The sequence below is a fragment of the Scomber japonicus genome, chromosome 11 (genome assembly GCF_027409825.1).
Source record: "Scomber japonicus isolate fScoJap1 chromosome 11, fScoJap1.pri, whole genome shotgun sequence".
NCBI lineage: Eukaryota > Metazoa > Chordata > Actinopteri > Scombriformes > Scombridae > Scomber > Scomber japonicus.
In genome coordinates this window covers 31,593,149-31,610,824 of record NC_070588.1, presented here as the reverse complement: position 1 = coordinate 31,610,824, position 17,676 = coordinate 31,593,149, and the positions used below count along the sequence as shown (strand labels likewise).

Genomic DNA, 17,676 nt, shown 5'->3' with positions numbered 1-17,676 from the left:
ACCTCTGTTTGGGGGTTGAGCATAGCTCAGCGGGTAGAGCGCCCGCCCAATGTGTTGAGGCTATAGTCCTCGTTGCAGGTGATCCCGGTTCGAATTCCTAGCCGAGCGGTCTTATCCTGCATGTCATTCCCCCTCTCTCTGTTTCCTGTCTATCTCCACTGTCCTGTACATTAAAGGCAAAAGAAGCCCGAAAAAATATACTTATAAAAAAAAAAGAACCTCTGTTTGAAGTGACTGTAATTAACTTTCTCTTTAGGGCTCAGTCAACAGTAGGGACCCACTATCCCTGAACAGTGGTCTCCACTGTTGTCCTGCTATACTCCCCTCTGCTACTCTTTAGCTTCAAATCCTCAGTTTATCAGGGTCTACAGAAGTCTTCCTCTCAATTTGTAATGAAGGCTTTTGCTTCTCTTTCACTTGTGTCTCATAAACACATTTGCTCTGTCTTGTGGATTATTGAATATGGGGCAGTAGAGGCCAGTAGAATGGGATCTTTCTAGATGCAAGTAAAAAGTGTGAACTTGTTTTTTCAGTGTCATTACTGTCCTCTTCTGATTAAGTTCACATATCTGTGCATAGTTCTCGTGCCTTGTCCTATTCGGTATGTGGCTGTGCATGAACTAGCATTATGAAGGATGAGCACTGTGATATATTTTATTCATAGGGTTCTTTTTGACTCTCACTAATCATGTGGTGTCATCTGGCACTGATTTAATCCAAATAGTACCATGGGAATTTCAGAGATATATGTGTGATTGAGATGTGTAGCTTATTTGTGCAGTGTATGTACTGATGTGAAGTGTTCAGATAACTCTCTGTGAGTTGCTCATTGAGCTAGCTCATTAACAATGAGCCTGTCCAGATTTCAGCAGGGCCTTCAATGCATCTGGCTGTGTGGGAGAAAACCACACAAAGGGCCAAAGTCAAGTGCTTGTGACAAATGTTTTCTTCCATGTCAGCAGTGTGTTGTCTATAGGACAAGCTCTCCAATGTATCCTGGGTGCTGAATGAGCCAATGTTCATAGTGGGCCAGTATGGCCTTACTTTACCTGCAGGGTGATAGATGAAACTGGTCTCAGTCACTGTTCTTTTCCTCTTTTTATTCTGGACTTTGCATGTATGAGACCATCCTTCTTTTCTTCAGAGTAAGCAAGGGTGAAGCAATCTTGTACCATGGGACTGTCTTAATTCTCTGATTAATTGTCAAATTATTATTTCATGTAACATCACTGTGTGCCAGCAGGATCTGCATTCACACAAAATGAGAAAATAAAGTAAATGGCAGTATGCAGAGAGAGTTTGAGGGGCACTATTGTCTTACAATGCAATGCAAGGGAAATGAAGAAGTTACTTGCAGGAGCAACAATGGCACAGTGAAGTAACAGCTTTGTGACCATCTGCTTCATGACAAGAGGGTGCAGAGCAAAAATAGCGCAGCAATGACCAGGTACACCAAACTTGGATATCAAGACTGTAAATAGGCACAGGTTGTCACTTTAGAAAACTGAATTACTCTATTCAGTATTGCTATATAATGATCATAATGACCTGTAGCCTACATTCATGCATAATACAGCCATTACCTAAAGATGTCTGCTTTTCATGTTTTACATCACAGGTATCTAGTTAACATTCAGTGATCAGAAAGCTGCATGTGTGAAACCACATTAACCAGCAATGGAACACTGGCCAGCAGTGGCCTGGATCCTGCTGCTGATCGTCATCCTGGATCTTGTGAAAGCCGCTCACACCAGAGATTTTACTGAACAAGATATCAACTTCCTCCACCCATCAAGTAAGTGCCACGTTTCAACAGCACAGAACATACTAATATGTTGTATATAATATTGACTGGAAGAGTTTTCTTGTGTTGCATCTGTTTCTCTTTATTCTACCTCACTACAGTGTTAGCTGTACAGATTCACTGACTAATTATTTATAGCAATCTAATGTGCAAACTACTACAGAAAGGAAAAAAAGGAAATTTGAAAGTTGATTTGTAACTTTGGAGAGCTCTGTCTGTGCAAACCTCTGTTAACTAAACACACATTAACTGTGGTGTCTGTAGTTTTTGATGGACCAATCTCTAATGTGGAGAAGAGGCTGAAATACTGGAGGTAGTAGCAGAAACTATTCTTGTAATGCAACGTGTAATGTTTTCTATCCCCTACTCCAATGCTGAAATTCTTTCTGATAAATTAAAACACCAGATTTTATGGACTTAAACTTTCCATTCTAGACTTAAACATATTTGGGCCTAATGATGCCACTGCACACTCCCAACTTTATCTCCAAATAACAGTCCCAGTTTCAAGTCTATTGCTACAGCTGTGAATTTAGTGTCATTTTCCCTCAGGTTGTATTCATAAACATTCTTTTTGCTTTACTTGTAGTTTCAAGTGTGTCTTTTCCTACTTGAGTGTCCGTACAGACAGTTTTTAATGTTTTCTCTGTCTTATGTGATGGCTTGTGTCCTGAAGCTAAGCTGTACCTGTTAGCCAGCAGTGACACATTAATACAGACCCAACATTGCTCAGTCACCAGTGTTAAGGAATACTTCCATGAACAAGATACACCATAGGCTCCGCAGCACCCCAATGCTGACAATGCATGCATAGAGTCCTCCACCCTTGTTTTCAAAAGCGGCGTCCCCTTCTTCCTGAAGAGCTGTGCCATGCTCGACAAGGGCTTCACTGTCCAAGAGCTTGCTTAGCTGGGGTAGCTCTAGCCTCTCATTATGTTAAGCTAATGTAAGACCGGAATGTTACCTTCTGGTGAATTCTGTGCCTGAACTACCACCTACATCAGGGGTATTCATAAACAAGTCTTAGGCCATGTACACACGTAGTGCCCCCCCCCCCCCTCCCCCTCCCCTTTTTCAATAATAACATCGTCCACTCTAGATCGTTTTCAGAAATGTTTTGATTCTACACGAATCCGCAGAGGCGCTATCATGACCATGCCAAACCTAAAGGTGGCAGTGTAACGAGAAGCATAAAGCCATGCTAACCAATCAGAATCCTGAAAAAAAAAACGACACAGTGATTTCCTGTTCATTCCTGTCACTTTTGATGTCAATAAACATGGCGTAAGGTTCGTTTGTGTGGACCGATAAAGAGGTGGAGTTGCTCCTAAGTGTGTCGTTAGAATATAAGGTAAATAAAACACAAGAAAATATAGATTGGAAATCATGTCAAACGAAGTATGGGGACATATTGGTGCTATTTTTAGAGCAGTATCCAGCGGAGACCAAAAGGAAGATTTAACTCGGGCCATCCTGACGACGAAAATGAATGCAGTCAGAGAAAAATACCGAAAAGCAGTTAACTCTGGACGAAGGAGCGGACACGGTAGAGTCATCCTTCTTTATTTCGAGCTGTGCGAGCAGATATGGGGGGGTTCCCTGGCCACTACTACTTTGTCATCCGGCATCGAAACTAATGATCTATACTAGGGATGCAACAGTACAGTGTGCCAACGGTTCGGTTTGTATCATGGTTCATGGCCCACGGTAACGGTTCGGTTTCGATATTTAAATATATTATCTTAGTTCTAACATGCAGTAGATTATTTACCCTTTCAATTTCAAATAAACAAACCACTACTACTCACACAATATTAAATGTAAAAAAGGCACAGATGAAGCTAAATCACAACATTTATTATACAAAAGGAACAAACAGTTCAATAAACTAATGTGAAATGTAAACATGAACATTAATCAACTCAAACAACTTGTCAGTCACACACTTGAAGAGAACAGTTATAAATACACCATCAAAGAATAGAATAAACAATCAAACAAAATGTATAATAAATCAAACCTTATGACAGAAAACTGATTCATTTTCCACCACTGAAAAGGATCACCATCTGCATGAAGGCAATCAGCTGCTTTGTAGAAGGAAACTCTTCCTCAATAGTTTTGGTAGGTGGTTTGAACTGCTGCTCCTCTGTTGCTGTGAAAAGATCCCCAAGTAACTCTGACATGGCAGTCTTCTTTTGAGGAGGGGATACTGCTGGTGATGGTTGTTCTGTCTCTGTGGATGGTCCTGCTTGCACTGCTTCAAGCTGCAAGAAAATATTAGAAATGAATGATAATTATAACAATAATTTTGTAATGCGCATGATGAAAACAATGACAATCAATTACAAATTAACATTAAAAAAAAGATCAAATACCTGATGTCCATGCTCCACAATTTCTGTTATGAGGTCCTTGTAGACTTGGTCACGGGCAGCTTCATCAAGAAAAGGTAATGACTTGAACCTGGGGTCGACGACTGTAGCTCTGTGCAGGTAGTCTCAGAGATCAGGGTCTGTATATCTTTTCCCCAAGTCCTTTGTGATGGCTAGCTTGGCTTCCCTGATAGTTGGACTGTCCTGTGCATGTAGTGTCATGGATTTTAGAGTCATTGTCTTCAGAGGAAGAATCATGGATGAGGTGGGAGTTGATTCGCAGCTCATCAGAGTTGTCATTTCTTTCATTGGGTTAAGCAACTGGATGAGGTCTTCCGCCAGCTCCAGCTCACTGTCAGAGAGCATGGCCATATCCTTGCCTGTGTTTTTCACAGCCTTGTCTACCATGGCAGAGAATATGGCTGGTTGCTGCTCCACATAACGCTCAAGCATGTCATGTGCTGTGTTCCAGCGAGTTCCAACATCATGGATCAGTTTGTGCTCTGGTATGTTTAGCATGTGTTGTTTGTTGGTCAAAACTTAAGCAGCAGTGGTGCTTTGGTGGAAAAATGTTACTATTTTTCTGACCTTCCCCAGGAGACGTGACACTGCATTGAGAGCCACAGCCTTCTTGGCTGCAAGGTTCAAGACATGTGCAAAACACCCAATGTGTGGCCCAAAGACATCTGTGTCACGGATGGCATTCACAATGTTAGGAGCATTATCTGTGGTAGCTGGAATAGTGATGTTTTCTCTCTCCAGCTTCCATTCTGTGACTGCTTGCTTCAGTTCTTGTGCCAAATGTGCACTGGTATGGCTCTCATACTTGGGACAAGTCTGTAGCACGTAGCCTTTTAGCTCCCAATCTGAAATGTAGTGTACAGTCACTGTAAGGTAGCTAGTTGTTGCCCTGGATGTCCAGCTATCAGTAGAAAGAGCAAGGAAGGGGGCTTGTTTCAACTCGGTTTCAGCTTCACTCCTACACACTTCATAAAGTTCAGGAATGACTTTACTGCTGAAATGGGTGCGGGAGGGGATACTGTAACGAGGTTCGAGTACCTTTAGCATGTAGCAAAATCCCCTGTCCAAAACCACCGAGTATGGCTGCATGTCTTTCGCTATGAACACGCCTATTGCTTTTGTGTTAGACGTATTACCTGCCGAGTAGGTGATAGTTGTAAAGCAATGCTTGCACACCGTGATTTGCCTGTTGACAGTCCTCTTCCCCTGCTCGTCATAGTTTACACTGAATCCAAAATGCTCCCACACAGCGGATTTAAATGTCGACGGTGCCTCTTCATATTTACTCTTGTCCGTCTCGCGTTGACTCACCATTATCATTCAGCAGAGAAGTTTTGTGTAAACTAGTTTCCCCTCACTTCTCCAGCGTCTGCATTCAGAGCACTGATTGGCTCCTGGGAACCTCAGGGAAATTCTGATTGGTTCTTGCATTGTTGTTGAGAGACACTGAGCAGACATCCCCTCTGCGTATCACTCAATACACATAATGCGTGCTCAATAACCACATATTAAACATTCAATTTTGATGTCGCGGGTACCGAAATATTGTGGGGCACCAGAGTGTGCCGAACCGGACAGGGTGTACCGAACGGCTCGGTACCGTAGTACAATACCGTGTGGAAACCTGTGGAAATGATTTTGAAATTAATAAATTACGCTTTCACTGCTGCATGTGTGATCTTACTGGTGTGTGTGTGTGTATGATGTATATTTGCTAGAGGTTTTTCAGTTTTATGGAGATTTCGCTCAGTGTTTGTGTGGGTGTGGTGTGTGTGGGTGATTGACTGCATTGTGCCTCAACGTGTTAAGTGAATGATCATTTCATTAATTCCTTCATATTTTGGGCGAACATGAACGTACTGTATTTCTGCCTGAGGAACGTTATTGTGAACGGGTTCATTTTGGCGTTTGTGAACAGCACTCTCTCACAGTTTAACTTGCGATTTCCATAGAGTCTTCCTGGTGAAAACCCAGCTAAAACACACCATAAACAGGCCTTAATATGCAGTGTTGGGCACGTTACTTTGAAAAAGTAATTAATTATAGTGACTCATTACTTCTCCCAAAAAGTATCTGAGTTAGTAACTGAATTGCATCAATGTCAAAGTCATTAATTACTAGGAAAAGTAACTGTTACGTTACTTTTTTAAAAATTGTTCCAATATGTCATATTACTTGGCTGCCCCAATTAACAATAACTGGCCCAAAACACGTTCAAAATTAAATTATGCTTAAGAAATGTGCTAAAAAGAATAGAAAAAATAAAATAATAAAATTGTACATCAGCAGATGTGAAGCGATTGAATTTTATTCCTCAAAAAGCAACAACAATATAAACTTCTCTTAATGTAACTATGAAAAATTGTACTGGAAATGGTCTAATAAAAAGCTACACAGAGCTATCAGGACGCTTTGCTCTCACACATGCTGCATTAATAGTCACATAAACACACACACACACACACACACATAAACACACTCACACATGCGCAGTCACTCTCTACAGCACACTCTTGCTCACTCGCTCCAGATTTCGGGAGATTGTGTCTCATTCGCGTCCTACTCTGACTTTGGTTTTGCTTCAAAGTGCAGCCACTCTTTGGCAGAGAGAGAGAAGCGCCTGTTCGGGTGTGTAAGGTGCAGGGAAAGATCAGGCAGTTCTTTCGTTTCAGCAGCCACCACAGAGTCGCACCGCTGCATGTGTCATCAAAATGGGAAGCATGGAGGCAAAAACAAATGAAGGCAGCAGCACTACCTCAGACCATTAATACGGCATCTTCATATGATTACTTAAAACTATTTTATGAAAAGGTCAGTGATGATCGAGGCAGGAAAAATCTTTCCTTTTTGTGTAAACAGGCTGGGTTTCAACAAGCAACTCCGTACATCAAAATGAAATAGAATTTGAAGTGAATTGTTTTCAGGTTTGGAAGATTATTAAAATCACATTTGCACCTTAACGACAACTGTCCTGTTTTTCATTAAAAAGGACCAATCAAGCAGCAAGTTTTTCCTCATGTTTTTGAGAATATACTGTATTGGTGAACGCTGCTGCTGGCTTCTAGTGTGGACTGAAAGGGCAGCAAAAATGTGTTAAAGCAACAATGGGGAAATGCCAATATTCTGAGGGCTGTCATTCAATGCTAATGTAAACCCTGGATTCAACATTGAATACGAAGATGAAATCTGACGCATAGTTTCAGTGTTGAAACTGATCAAATAATTGCTGTCTGTGGTTCTATATGGGCTGTGGCAATAATTTAGAAAAATAATAGCTTGCAATAACACATTGAAAAAAAAAATTAATTAACTAGTTCATTTTTGGAACTGTGAACTGAACTGAACTTTGTGAACTGAACTTTGAACTAGTTGATGTAGAAAGTGAACTTTTCCAGCACTGATGATTGACATGATTTTGTTGGCATGAATGACTTGCCCCTTATAGCCAGATTCTACAACACAATAGACTCTACAATGCTGTGCTTTGTGTTTTAGTGGGATTGTTTCCTTTAATCTCCTGGTGTGCTTCCTGTTTGTACTGTCTGATCCCTGCGGAGCCATAAACTAAAATTTGACCAATTCCTTAATTTTCAGCCTCTGATGTCAGCTGCCATTAGAGCAGTATTGTTATTATCAGTCTCCTGTAATGGGCCTCATGGAGAACTCATTAGTCTATGTGTCATAACCTCACATTGTTTATAATTCATATGTGTTGGACATTAGAATTAAACTTGTCTTTGTTCAGTGGTGACCAGCAGCTACAAGCTCTCAGGGTGTTGGTGGGAGACAGAATAAGCTGCAGCTGGTGTCCCTTCAGTCCTAACACACACACACACACACACACACAGTCTGAGCAGGGATGTATTACTTTGATGAAGATAATAACTGAAGCTGGAACTAAGTTTGAAGTTAGTTACAAGGAGTTTGCAACAAAAGTGTAATTTTAAGTGAAATATGAAAGCTCCACTACTTTTTTCCCCATTCAACTGGCTGAATCTAGCTGGTTGCTGTTTACTTGAAACACCCATGACAAACCAAATGTTGCTGTTCATGCTGATACTGTGGTAGTCTGGGGATGTCATCTGGTACAAGTATGGATACTTACAGACCAGCAGTATTATTTTCTCCTCCATTTTCCAACTGTTGTTCAGCATTTGATGGGACAATTGGTCTTTGTGGTATTTGTCTTGCCTCTCCTCCACTTTGTTTGGACAGCTGGGTGAAAAGTGACAGTGACAATATGCTGGTCTCAGAAGAAAAGTGCTTTGGTGGATATAAGGATCCTGTTGTGATATGCTGACAAAGCTTGAAGAAGTATCTTAGTGCTGAATGTTTAGAAGGTTTTGTTAACTTTTTCTTTTTTCAGCCACTCCATTTCCTGGTGGATTCAAGTGCTTTACCTGTGAAGAGTCAAAAGACAACTTTGAGTGTAATCGTTGGGCACCTGATGTGTACTGCCCATTTGGTAAGATTCTCCTAGTAAACATTTAAGCAGTAAAATATACACTCCTTTTTTAGAATCTTAAATAAGACTATGTCAATTTTGAGAGAAATAGTATTAGGTTCATAAAGTTGAATTCATAAGCAGTAAAACACACCCATGCTCAGTTTAATACACAAGTTTTTCCACAATAGTTGGTCTTGTATGGCCATTAGCTTATGGTTGCTAATGTCTGTGTAACACAGGAGCTGGACGAGGGCCATTAAAGGACAGGCCAAGTGTAAAGAGTATTGAAAACATTTTTTTAAAGCAATCTGGAGGTTTCCCTTGCTGTAATCATTCCTCTTGTTCATACTGACTTAAAAGATCTCCTTCAAATGTGCTTTCAATGGAAGTGATGGAGGACTGTATCCACAGTGTGTCCACACAGTCACATTATATAAAAATGCATTTAAACATTTATCAGAAGCTTATATGAGGCTTCAACAGTCTGACTTAGTCATGTTAAGCAGAGTAAAACCAAATTTAGTTAGGCTTCGGTACACTGTGGAGTTTTCTTCATATTTTCCTGCTATTTGCTGGCTAGTAATTTAAGTGTATTCTGCGCACCATGTGGCATTTGCGTCAGGTCATTGTATACATTTTTATTTAGATTTGAAATTCTTGCTACCCAGAAGATTCTATATCAATATTATTTAATGTGAATGGACTGTACTTATATAACGCTTTTCTAGTATTACGACCACTCAAAGCACTTATACGCTATATGTTTACCCACATTCATACACTGATGGTGGGAGCTACTAGCAGGGTGCCAGCCTGCCCATCAGAGGGAAACTAGCCATTCATACACTGTTGGCACAGCAACGGGAGCAATTTGAGGTTAAGTGTCTTGCCAAATCGACATATGGACTGGAGCAGCTGGGAATCGAAGCGCCAATCTTCTGATTGGTGGAAGACCACTCTACACTCTGAGCCATAGCCACCACACTCACTGGCTGTTTGGTGTTTCAATAAGCTGTGAATACTTATGCATATAATTAATCAATTCAAAGCAGCCTACAAAGATTACAGCTGAGCTGACCTCAGAATGGTGTTGTACATTAACTAACTAAAAGCTAGTCTGTGTATCTTAGTCATTAAAAAATAAATAGAAAGAGTAGATCTGTCCAGCAGTGACCAAGTACCTGCTGGTCTCACTCAGAAAAATAACATTTACCTTAAAAATATCACGAGATAGAGAGCACAAACAGTGTAATGCTTTATAGGTTAACTATTTTCCCCACGTTTTAATGGTTTTCTGCAACAGTCGCTAAATACATGGAGATTTTTAGATTTTATAACTAATGCAACAAGTGTTGTGGTTATGTTCTCAATGTTTGTAGCTGAATTTTCATGTTTTTCAGAGGCCAAATACTGCTACACACACCACACAATATATGTGGACAGAGTCAGTGTATCTGTGACCAAACGCTGTGTGGCCCCAGAGGACTGTCTTTCCACAGGATGCACTGAAATGGATCAGGAAGGAAACAAGGTGGGGAGCATACATATTACTTGGAGAGAAGTGAGAGAGAAGAGGCTCTGTGTATATATTCTATCCAAAATGGACACCAAGGATCTAACACAGTACATAGCATACTGTATATGGCTGGATGGGAACTGAATTAAAACGCAGTAATAAAAACTGCCTCAACAGTCATCAGAACATTCACAGTGCTGTCAGTTACAGGAGTGGCTCTTGGTTTAGGTTTCTTCCCTCTAGTGTCAGATATTATTTGCCCAGAGTTATCTGTCTTTTAGGTACAGCAACATCTCTATCCAGAAACATTGTCCCCAAAAAAGGTAAAAAAAAGAACTTTTCCGTTGGTGGAAGCCAGAGAAGGCACACCATAGCGTGTCATCCGGAGTGACGATGTAAAAAAAAAAAAAAAAAAGTCTGGGCCACAATAACTGAGGCAGTAAATACCATAGACTGTATAAAAGAAATAAAGTAAATACTGTGTCCACTGAGGCTCGGACAGTGGCACAAGTAAAGAAAAAGGTTTGACATAAAAATGTATTGAATTGATGACCAGAAAAAAGGGAACAGGAGGAGAACAAGGAGCACCAGATCTGACAGCCCAGGATCAGAGACTGGCAGCAATTATTGGATATTTATCATTAAGAGGAATTTCTTCCAAGCCTCAGGGAGACAATGACATCCATCAAGAACCATCACCTAGAGGTAATTTCATCATTGTCAAAATGATTTTTGCAATTTCTTGCGCATTTTATAATTAAAACGTGCAGTTCAATCAGAACAAGATTGTATTTAAATGAAAATAGCATTTCTGTTGCATCTGTTAATTAAGCTAAACAATGTAATTTGCAGGCCCAGATGATGCAGGATCAGAGGATGAAGCGCAGTTGACCTCTCACTCCGAGCAGCAGCCACTCCCAGTCCACTTCCCAGTCCTGGAGTCTCGTTGGTATGCCCAAGTCCTTACTGACAAGGTTGTGCACACTCAGCTGGCTCTCCTAGATGCAGTTAGGGAAACTGTGACAGGAATCAACAACATTAATGAAACATTGAGAACAATTACTGGATGTCCTCAAATAAATAAGTGCATGACTGAATATGTGTGTCATTTGCTTCAGAAAAATTAAGAAACCCATAAGAAAAGTGAATTACTTCAAATTAGGCATGGGCCGGTATGAGATTCTGGCGGTATGACAACCATAAGCAAAAAAATCACGGTTTCACGGTATGGCGGTATTGCGCAATAGCTCTAAAATGTTCCTAAAAGGAAGAAAAATAAAGACAGACATGTTAATTTAGCCTGAATCTGTAATGACAGTGTGAGGGGTCGTGATACTCTACGCTGCAGCTGCTCCACCTGAGGGGTTTCTGACCAGCACTTCCTGTCTTTGACCAGCACTTCCTGTCTTTGACCAGACTAAAAACAGCTCATACCTCAAGAACGGTATGAGGAAGGAAAGGAAGGAGGGAAGGAAAGACGGAAGGAAGGAAGGAAGGAAGGAAGGAAGGAAGGAAAGGAGGGAAAAGGGATTAGGAAGGAAAGGAAGGAGGGAAGGAAAGACAAAAGGAAGGAAGGAAGGAAGGAAGGAAGGAAGGATTTATATGACCAGACCATAAACAGCTCATACCTCAGGAACGGTATGACAGAAAATTTGGCGGTTTCGGTTATCGTGGCTTTTTCAAATCGCGGTATACCTTGAACACGGTTATCATCCCATGCCTACTTCAAATGTATTCTGTTGAAACAAGGCATTTCACTTACCATCAGTAAAGATGCTGCATTAAGGTGCCAAATTAAATTCCACTTTTCCCCTTGGACAGTGACATGTTTAACTGCAATTCAATAAAAAGTTGTTCTGAGCACCTTTATCCTATAATGAAATTTCTATCCTGATGTAATTGGTAAATGGTAAAATGGTAAATAGACTGCATTTATAAAAGCACCTGTCTAATCTTCTGACCAGTCAAAGATTTTATACTTCAAGCCACATTCACCCACATACACATCATACACTGGCAGGCTGCCATGCAAGGTACATGCTCATCGGGGGGAGCTAATCATTCATTTGGGGTTCAGTATCTTGACCAAGGAAACTTCAACATGTGGACTGGAGGAGAATCAAACCACCAATCTTCTGATCAGTGGACAGTGTGCTCTATTGCCAATTCCCCCATCTGTAGGGCATGAGGGGTCACTGAATGATTTGAGTCTGAAAATTATGTGAATTGCGTGCTATGGCCTTCATAGTCACTAGATTTAAACCATATACTGTATATAAATATGTACTATGTGTTGCCACTTCCTATTTCTATGTAAAAGTGAAGTCAAAATATCTTCTTTCCAGGAGGTGCCATCTTGCTTGTGTGATGTCATTTGGAGCCAGAGTCTGCAAATTATAGTCGGGTGGCAGGATGGCCCCCCAGGGAACATGCCCCTCAGGTTTGAGAACAGCTGCTACAGCTGTCAATCATAAGGTCAACCCCACCCCCAGCATTTCATTGAGTTATCCAGGACACTTAGAAATGTTGAGGATTAAAATATCCTGGTTAAATGTTGAATAATATAGCGTTTATATTTTTATACTAATATATAATAATTGTGGATTACTGGATTTTAATCAACAGATTACATTTTGGGGCTATTTTAAAAACTGCTGTGAGACTTGGTTGTGCAGGCGCACTGATCACTCGTGGTACTGCATGGATTTAAATTTGTATGATATGATACGAAAAGTAGTGCACAACTTTTCATAAGATATATGAATAGAGGATGAGAACGGCCTGTTTGGCTCATGTGTCTCATCTGCCAACATGGAGGAGGCAGGACTTATGACCTATACTGCAGCCAGACACCAGAGATATTTTGGCTTCACTTTTCGGGGAGTTGTCGTGACGTTCATATTAATATACAGTCCAATCCAATTGAACACCTATGGGAGATTTTGGATTGTGTTAGAGAGTACTACCATCATGAAAACACCAAATGAGGGAAATTTTGGGAGAATAGCGTCCATCCCTCCAGACAAGTTCCAGAGACTTTTAGAATCATTACCTGGTGCACACATGCTTGCAAAAGAGAGACAGAGCAGTAGCTAATAAATGAGGAGCAGTAGGGAGGGTTTAAAGAAAGATGTCGGCCAATGGCTTTGGCAAGCATCTTCATCTCAGGCATCTGTCTCTCTCGCTCCCTGTGCCACAATACTTCCAGTAAGTCTCCCAGTTTCACAACTTCTCATGCTTCAATCATTTGTGTCTGAAGCAGCTCTACAAAGTGCCCATTGATCCACTGGTAGATCTCCTTCTCTTCATTCATAGACTCATGGTCTGAATGTGGTCTTTTTCTCTCTCCTGCAAGAAGATATAGCATTTTGTTAAACTATGCTTGCTTTTCATATACCTGCCTGAAGCCAACAACCATACACAGAATTTCAAATAAATCCATTACAAAATGTTTTTTGTTGTATGTATGTGTGTATGTATGTACATGTTACAGTAACAGTGTGTATATGGTCTTATCATGTCACGCCCAGTGTCATCCACATACTTTGTAGTCTGCAAGTTACTACTCTTACTATTCAGGGCTCTACACTGGATGTATTTCACTTGTATTTGCTCCCAAAAATCTAAATGTGTAAACTGGAAAAATGTTAAACGAGCACAGTGTGTGACTAAAGACAACAACTAACCATAATCTAATTGTTCAAAATACAAGTATTTGATTGTCAGATAATGTACCACATGTATTAATAGTAATGGGGCTGTGGTAGTGGTGAGTCAAAGCAGCTGAATCAATTCTGATTTACTGTTGATCAAATAAACTCTAATCGATTAATAACTAATTGTTACAGCTCTAATTTTAAAAACACAGTAAAGATTTGTCCCTGTTTCATGAATTAACTTCTTGACTGTGGTCCAACACAAAAAGGAGAATGTTCAGTTCCAGTTCTCTCACTGATACTTCCCTTGGAGAAATGGTGTTCTCTCAGATCTTGCATCAGGCTATCTGTTTGCAGCAGGTGACAGCTGACAATGGCCTTAAGACAGTAAGACATAATTCTGTCTTAGTGTACAAGATAAACTGTGGAGAAGTTGGTCCATTGTCCATGAGTTTATTAACTCAGTGTTTATTAACTCTGTGTTACTTGAACAGTTGTAACTGTGGTCCTAAATTCTTTCATTTAGGAGCACATACTCATCACATTCAGAAAGAATGTCACTGACTGTATCCTTTGGCCTCTGTTTGTTGCAGGCCGCACTCCCAGCACCATGTCCATTGGGTTGAACCAATGGGATGCTTCTCAGTTCTCCCTACTGATGTTATTTATTGAGGTGGTTTAGGTGTGCTTAGACACGATATCGGAGATGGTCCATCTCAGACACAACTAGGTACTACTAGGTCTGGACATTGAACTGTTGACAGTGTCACTCCGCCCAGTTTCAACAGTTTCAACAGCTGTTTTCTTGTGTACATAAACCCACGAGCCAACATGTCAGCTGCGGCTCAGCTGATTGCTGACGTCACTCAGAGGCTGGACTCCATCCACCCAGAGGCACCCAACTTTATTATGGCAGATTGTAACCCCTGTATCTTAGATAAAACTTTGAGATCCTAACAGTCCTACTAACAGTATGTAAACTGTGCCACTACGCAGAAGAACACTGTTATTGTTCAGTAGAAGGAACTTACAGATCAATGCCCATGCCATCTCTTGGTGCTTCTTATATTATTTTCAGCATGATGGTTTTCAAGCCACACTCTTCTACACACTCCTAGGAATATAATTAAAATATGAATATAATATAAAGTATAAAAATATTTTATTTCTAAAATGATTCCAGTTTGTGTTCTCAGACAAAATGGACATCAGACTAGACTACTCTCAGAACCCTCCTGGACTCAACTTACAACACTATTTAATGGTGTAATCTTTACCTGTCTAGAGGAAACCTTTCCATTCCAGGCTGCTGTCTTTATGTATGGAAGCGTATCAGCACCTTTATTCAAATGGCAATGCATTCTGCAAAATGACAATTCAGTGCTATCTTCAATACAGTTTTAATGATCTCAATGAAAATTACAAATTAAAATGTAATTAATTAAATTCCCCAAAGCCATGGTATTATTGCACCTTTATTCAAATGGCAATGCATTCTGCAAATTGCCAATTGCATTGCCACTTTTCATATTGAACTGTCAAATGCTAAATACAGTTTAAAATTGTATGTCTAAATTGAACATTAAATTGCCATTTTGCAGAATGCATTGCCATTTGAATAAAAGTGCAGATATGCTTCCATATGTGTGTGGTTCACTCATTGAGTAAGAGATGAGTAATAAATGTAATATTGAACAAAATATTGTTTAGTGGAGGGGCTGTAATATTCACCATTTTTTAAAGTTTCACCAACACTGTTTTATTACTTCAGATACTTGGAAGAGAGACAGTTTTTTTAAGTCAGAGGATCCACACAAAATATTATTCATACTAAGGACAGAATTTTTTGTTTGTTTGTATTTTTAAAGTGAAACATAAATATACTTGTATTGTCTTAGTTATCTGCTGCAAACAGTAGTTCAAACACAAGCATGTGCTGATTTAGAGTATTACTGTTGTGCAATTTGAGACCCTACTCTTTTCTAACATTTATCTTTCTGTCAAGGTGTGCATAGCCTGCTGTGAGGGAAACATCTGTAACCTACCAGTGCCGTGGAACCAAACAGACGCCATCTTAACCACCATGTCACCACTCAGCAGCACTGTGGGACTTTTACAGAGCTACACTCTGACTTTTTCTCTCATCATTGGTTCCTTCATCATCTAAAGTGGCATTTGAAAAGTGAAGGCACAGTCAAGTTCATCAAGGTACACTGGAAGGTTATAGGCATGTCAGTGGACCACTTGATTTCTACTGGTTGGATTGTACTCTGAAATTAGACCGTTCTATAGTAGTTCTATTTCCTGTTAGGTCCAAACACATACTACTGTAAATACATGATCAAAAGTGAAGGCACTTACCACTGCACAGTTAAGTCACTTTAATAGATCATCAGTGTTGACCATGGGAAACAAAACATCATAACATATTGTTTAGATGCCATAATGTAGAAGAGAGGTAGAAGGTGCTCAGCCAAATACAAAAAAGCTGGTACTTCACAACAAAAGTTAGAGCCACATGTAGCAACTCATAATGTAATAATGGCTCATAATCTAATAAATTAAATGTAATAAAAGTTCATAATGTAATAATTGGCTTATAATGTAATAAAATCTTGAGCGCATAACGTAATAACGCCTTTGCGCATAATGTAATAATGTAACGATTTATTACATCATGAGCCCAACTATATAGCAACTCATAATGTAATAACAGCTCATAATGTAATAACAGCTCATAATGTAACACTGGCTTATACTGTGACAAAAGTGTTGCATCATGACCATTTCTTTACCGTTGCCGTTCCTGCAGGGTGAAAGGACTTGCGATTAAGTCCACCGTGGCCACACCTGCACATTGACTACTCGAATTCACCTACAGGCAGAGGTCTGTGTTTGTCTATGATTTGTACATAGGTGGCACTACAGTAATAGGGTGGATAAGGGAAGAAGGAGGGGACTGTAGTTCATGTAGTTTAAGAACATTTTCTATTGCTACAATAAATGCAGAAAACAGTAACTTCTACATTTAAAAACACATTTAAGATGGTTCTTTTCAAATAGGTAAGTTAACACTCTTCACAGCCTGATGACGACCTTAGAATTAAAATGCTGTTTTTTATTGTTGGTCTTTAATGCCAATTCAATAAACGCTTTTAAACATTTTCCTGCTACTTACATTAAATACATGATACAATCAGCATGTTCATTCAACATTCACTTTATTTAGAAACTGGTGAAACTATATACTCAACATGAACCAGCTCACTGAGCTCATAACTTCAGGATTTTTTACAGGATACCCAAGTAAAAAAAAAAACACACAAGTCGTGATTTAATTAAACATAAATTATAGTTAGCCAACACAAATCTAGTCCAGGGCTCCATTTGTCAGGCACTGTTCATTCCCATGATCACATAGATCATGGGCTGAACAGGTGAATGGTGATTTAGAAAAAAACAACTTTATTTCTTCCAATATATGTCAGTTATATGGAACCATCCAGAGGATATGTGTCGAATCACAATCGATGCAGTAAACCACCTGGCATTTTGGCTGAAGAGCTGCCTGATGTTGGTTGCAAGGCCACTATTGTGTCCAGCTGCTTTATATAACCTGCTAATATTTATACAGCAGTCTTCATCCATCTCAATATCTAAACATTCAACCAAAGAACCACGTATATAAATTCTTGGTAGGAATGGCCGGGTTAGCTCTCTGAATAAGTTGCAAACTCTGTTGAGGGTGCCCAGCATTGTCATATCCATCAACAGACAATGCTGGATAATGGATGACACTACCAGCAAAGGCAAGTTAGGGCTAACAACCAAGAGGGTATCATCAGGAACAGAAGGAA

The 17,676-nt window shown here is 39.9% G+C and overlaps 2 protein-coding genes across 2 annotated transcripts in view; both read left to right on the top strand.

The window, feature by feature from the left end:
• rab3gap1 (RAB3 GTPase activating protein subunit 1) overlaps positions 1-17,676 on the top strand; it is a 308,505-nt gene that overhangs the window by 63,122 nt on the left and 227,707 nt on the right. The gene's annotated exons all lie outside the window — the stretch shown is intronic.
• On the top strand, positions 1,678-16,093 carry LOC128367805 (ly6/PLAUR domain-containing protein 6-like). Its single transcript, XM_053328455.1, has 4 exons — positions 1,678-1,795; positions 8,567-8,665; positions 10,048-10,178; positions 15,825-16,093. Exons 1-4 carry the CDS (start codon positions 1,678-1,680, stop codon positions 15,984-15,986), a joined length of 510 nt encoding a protein of 169 aa, XP_053184430.1. The 3' UTR covers positions 15,987-16,093.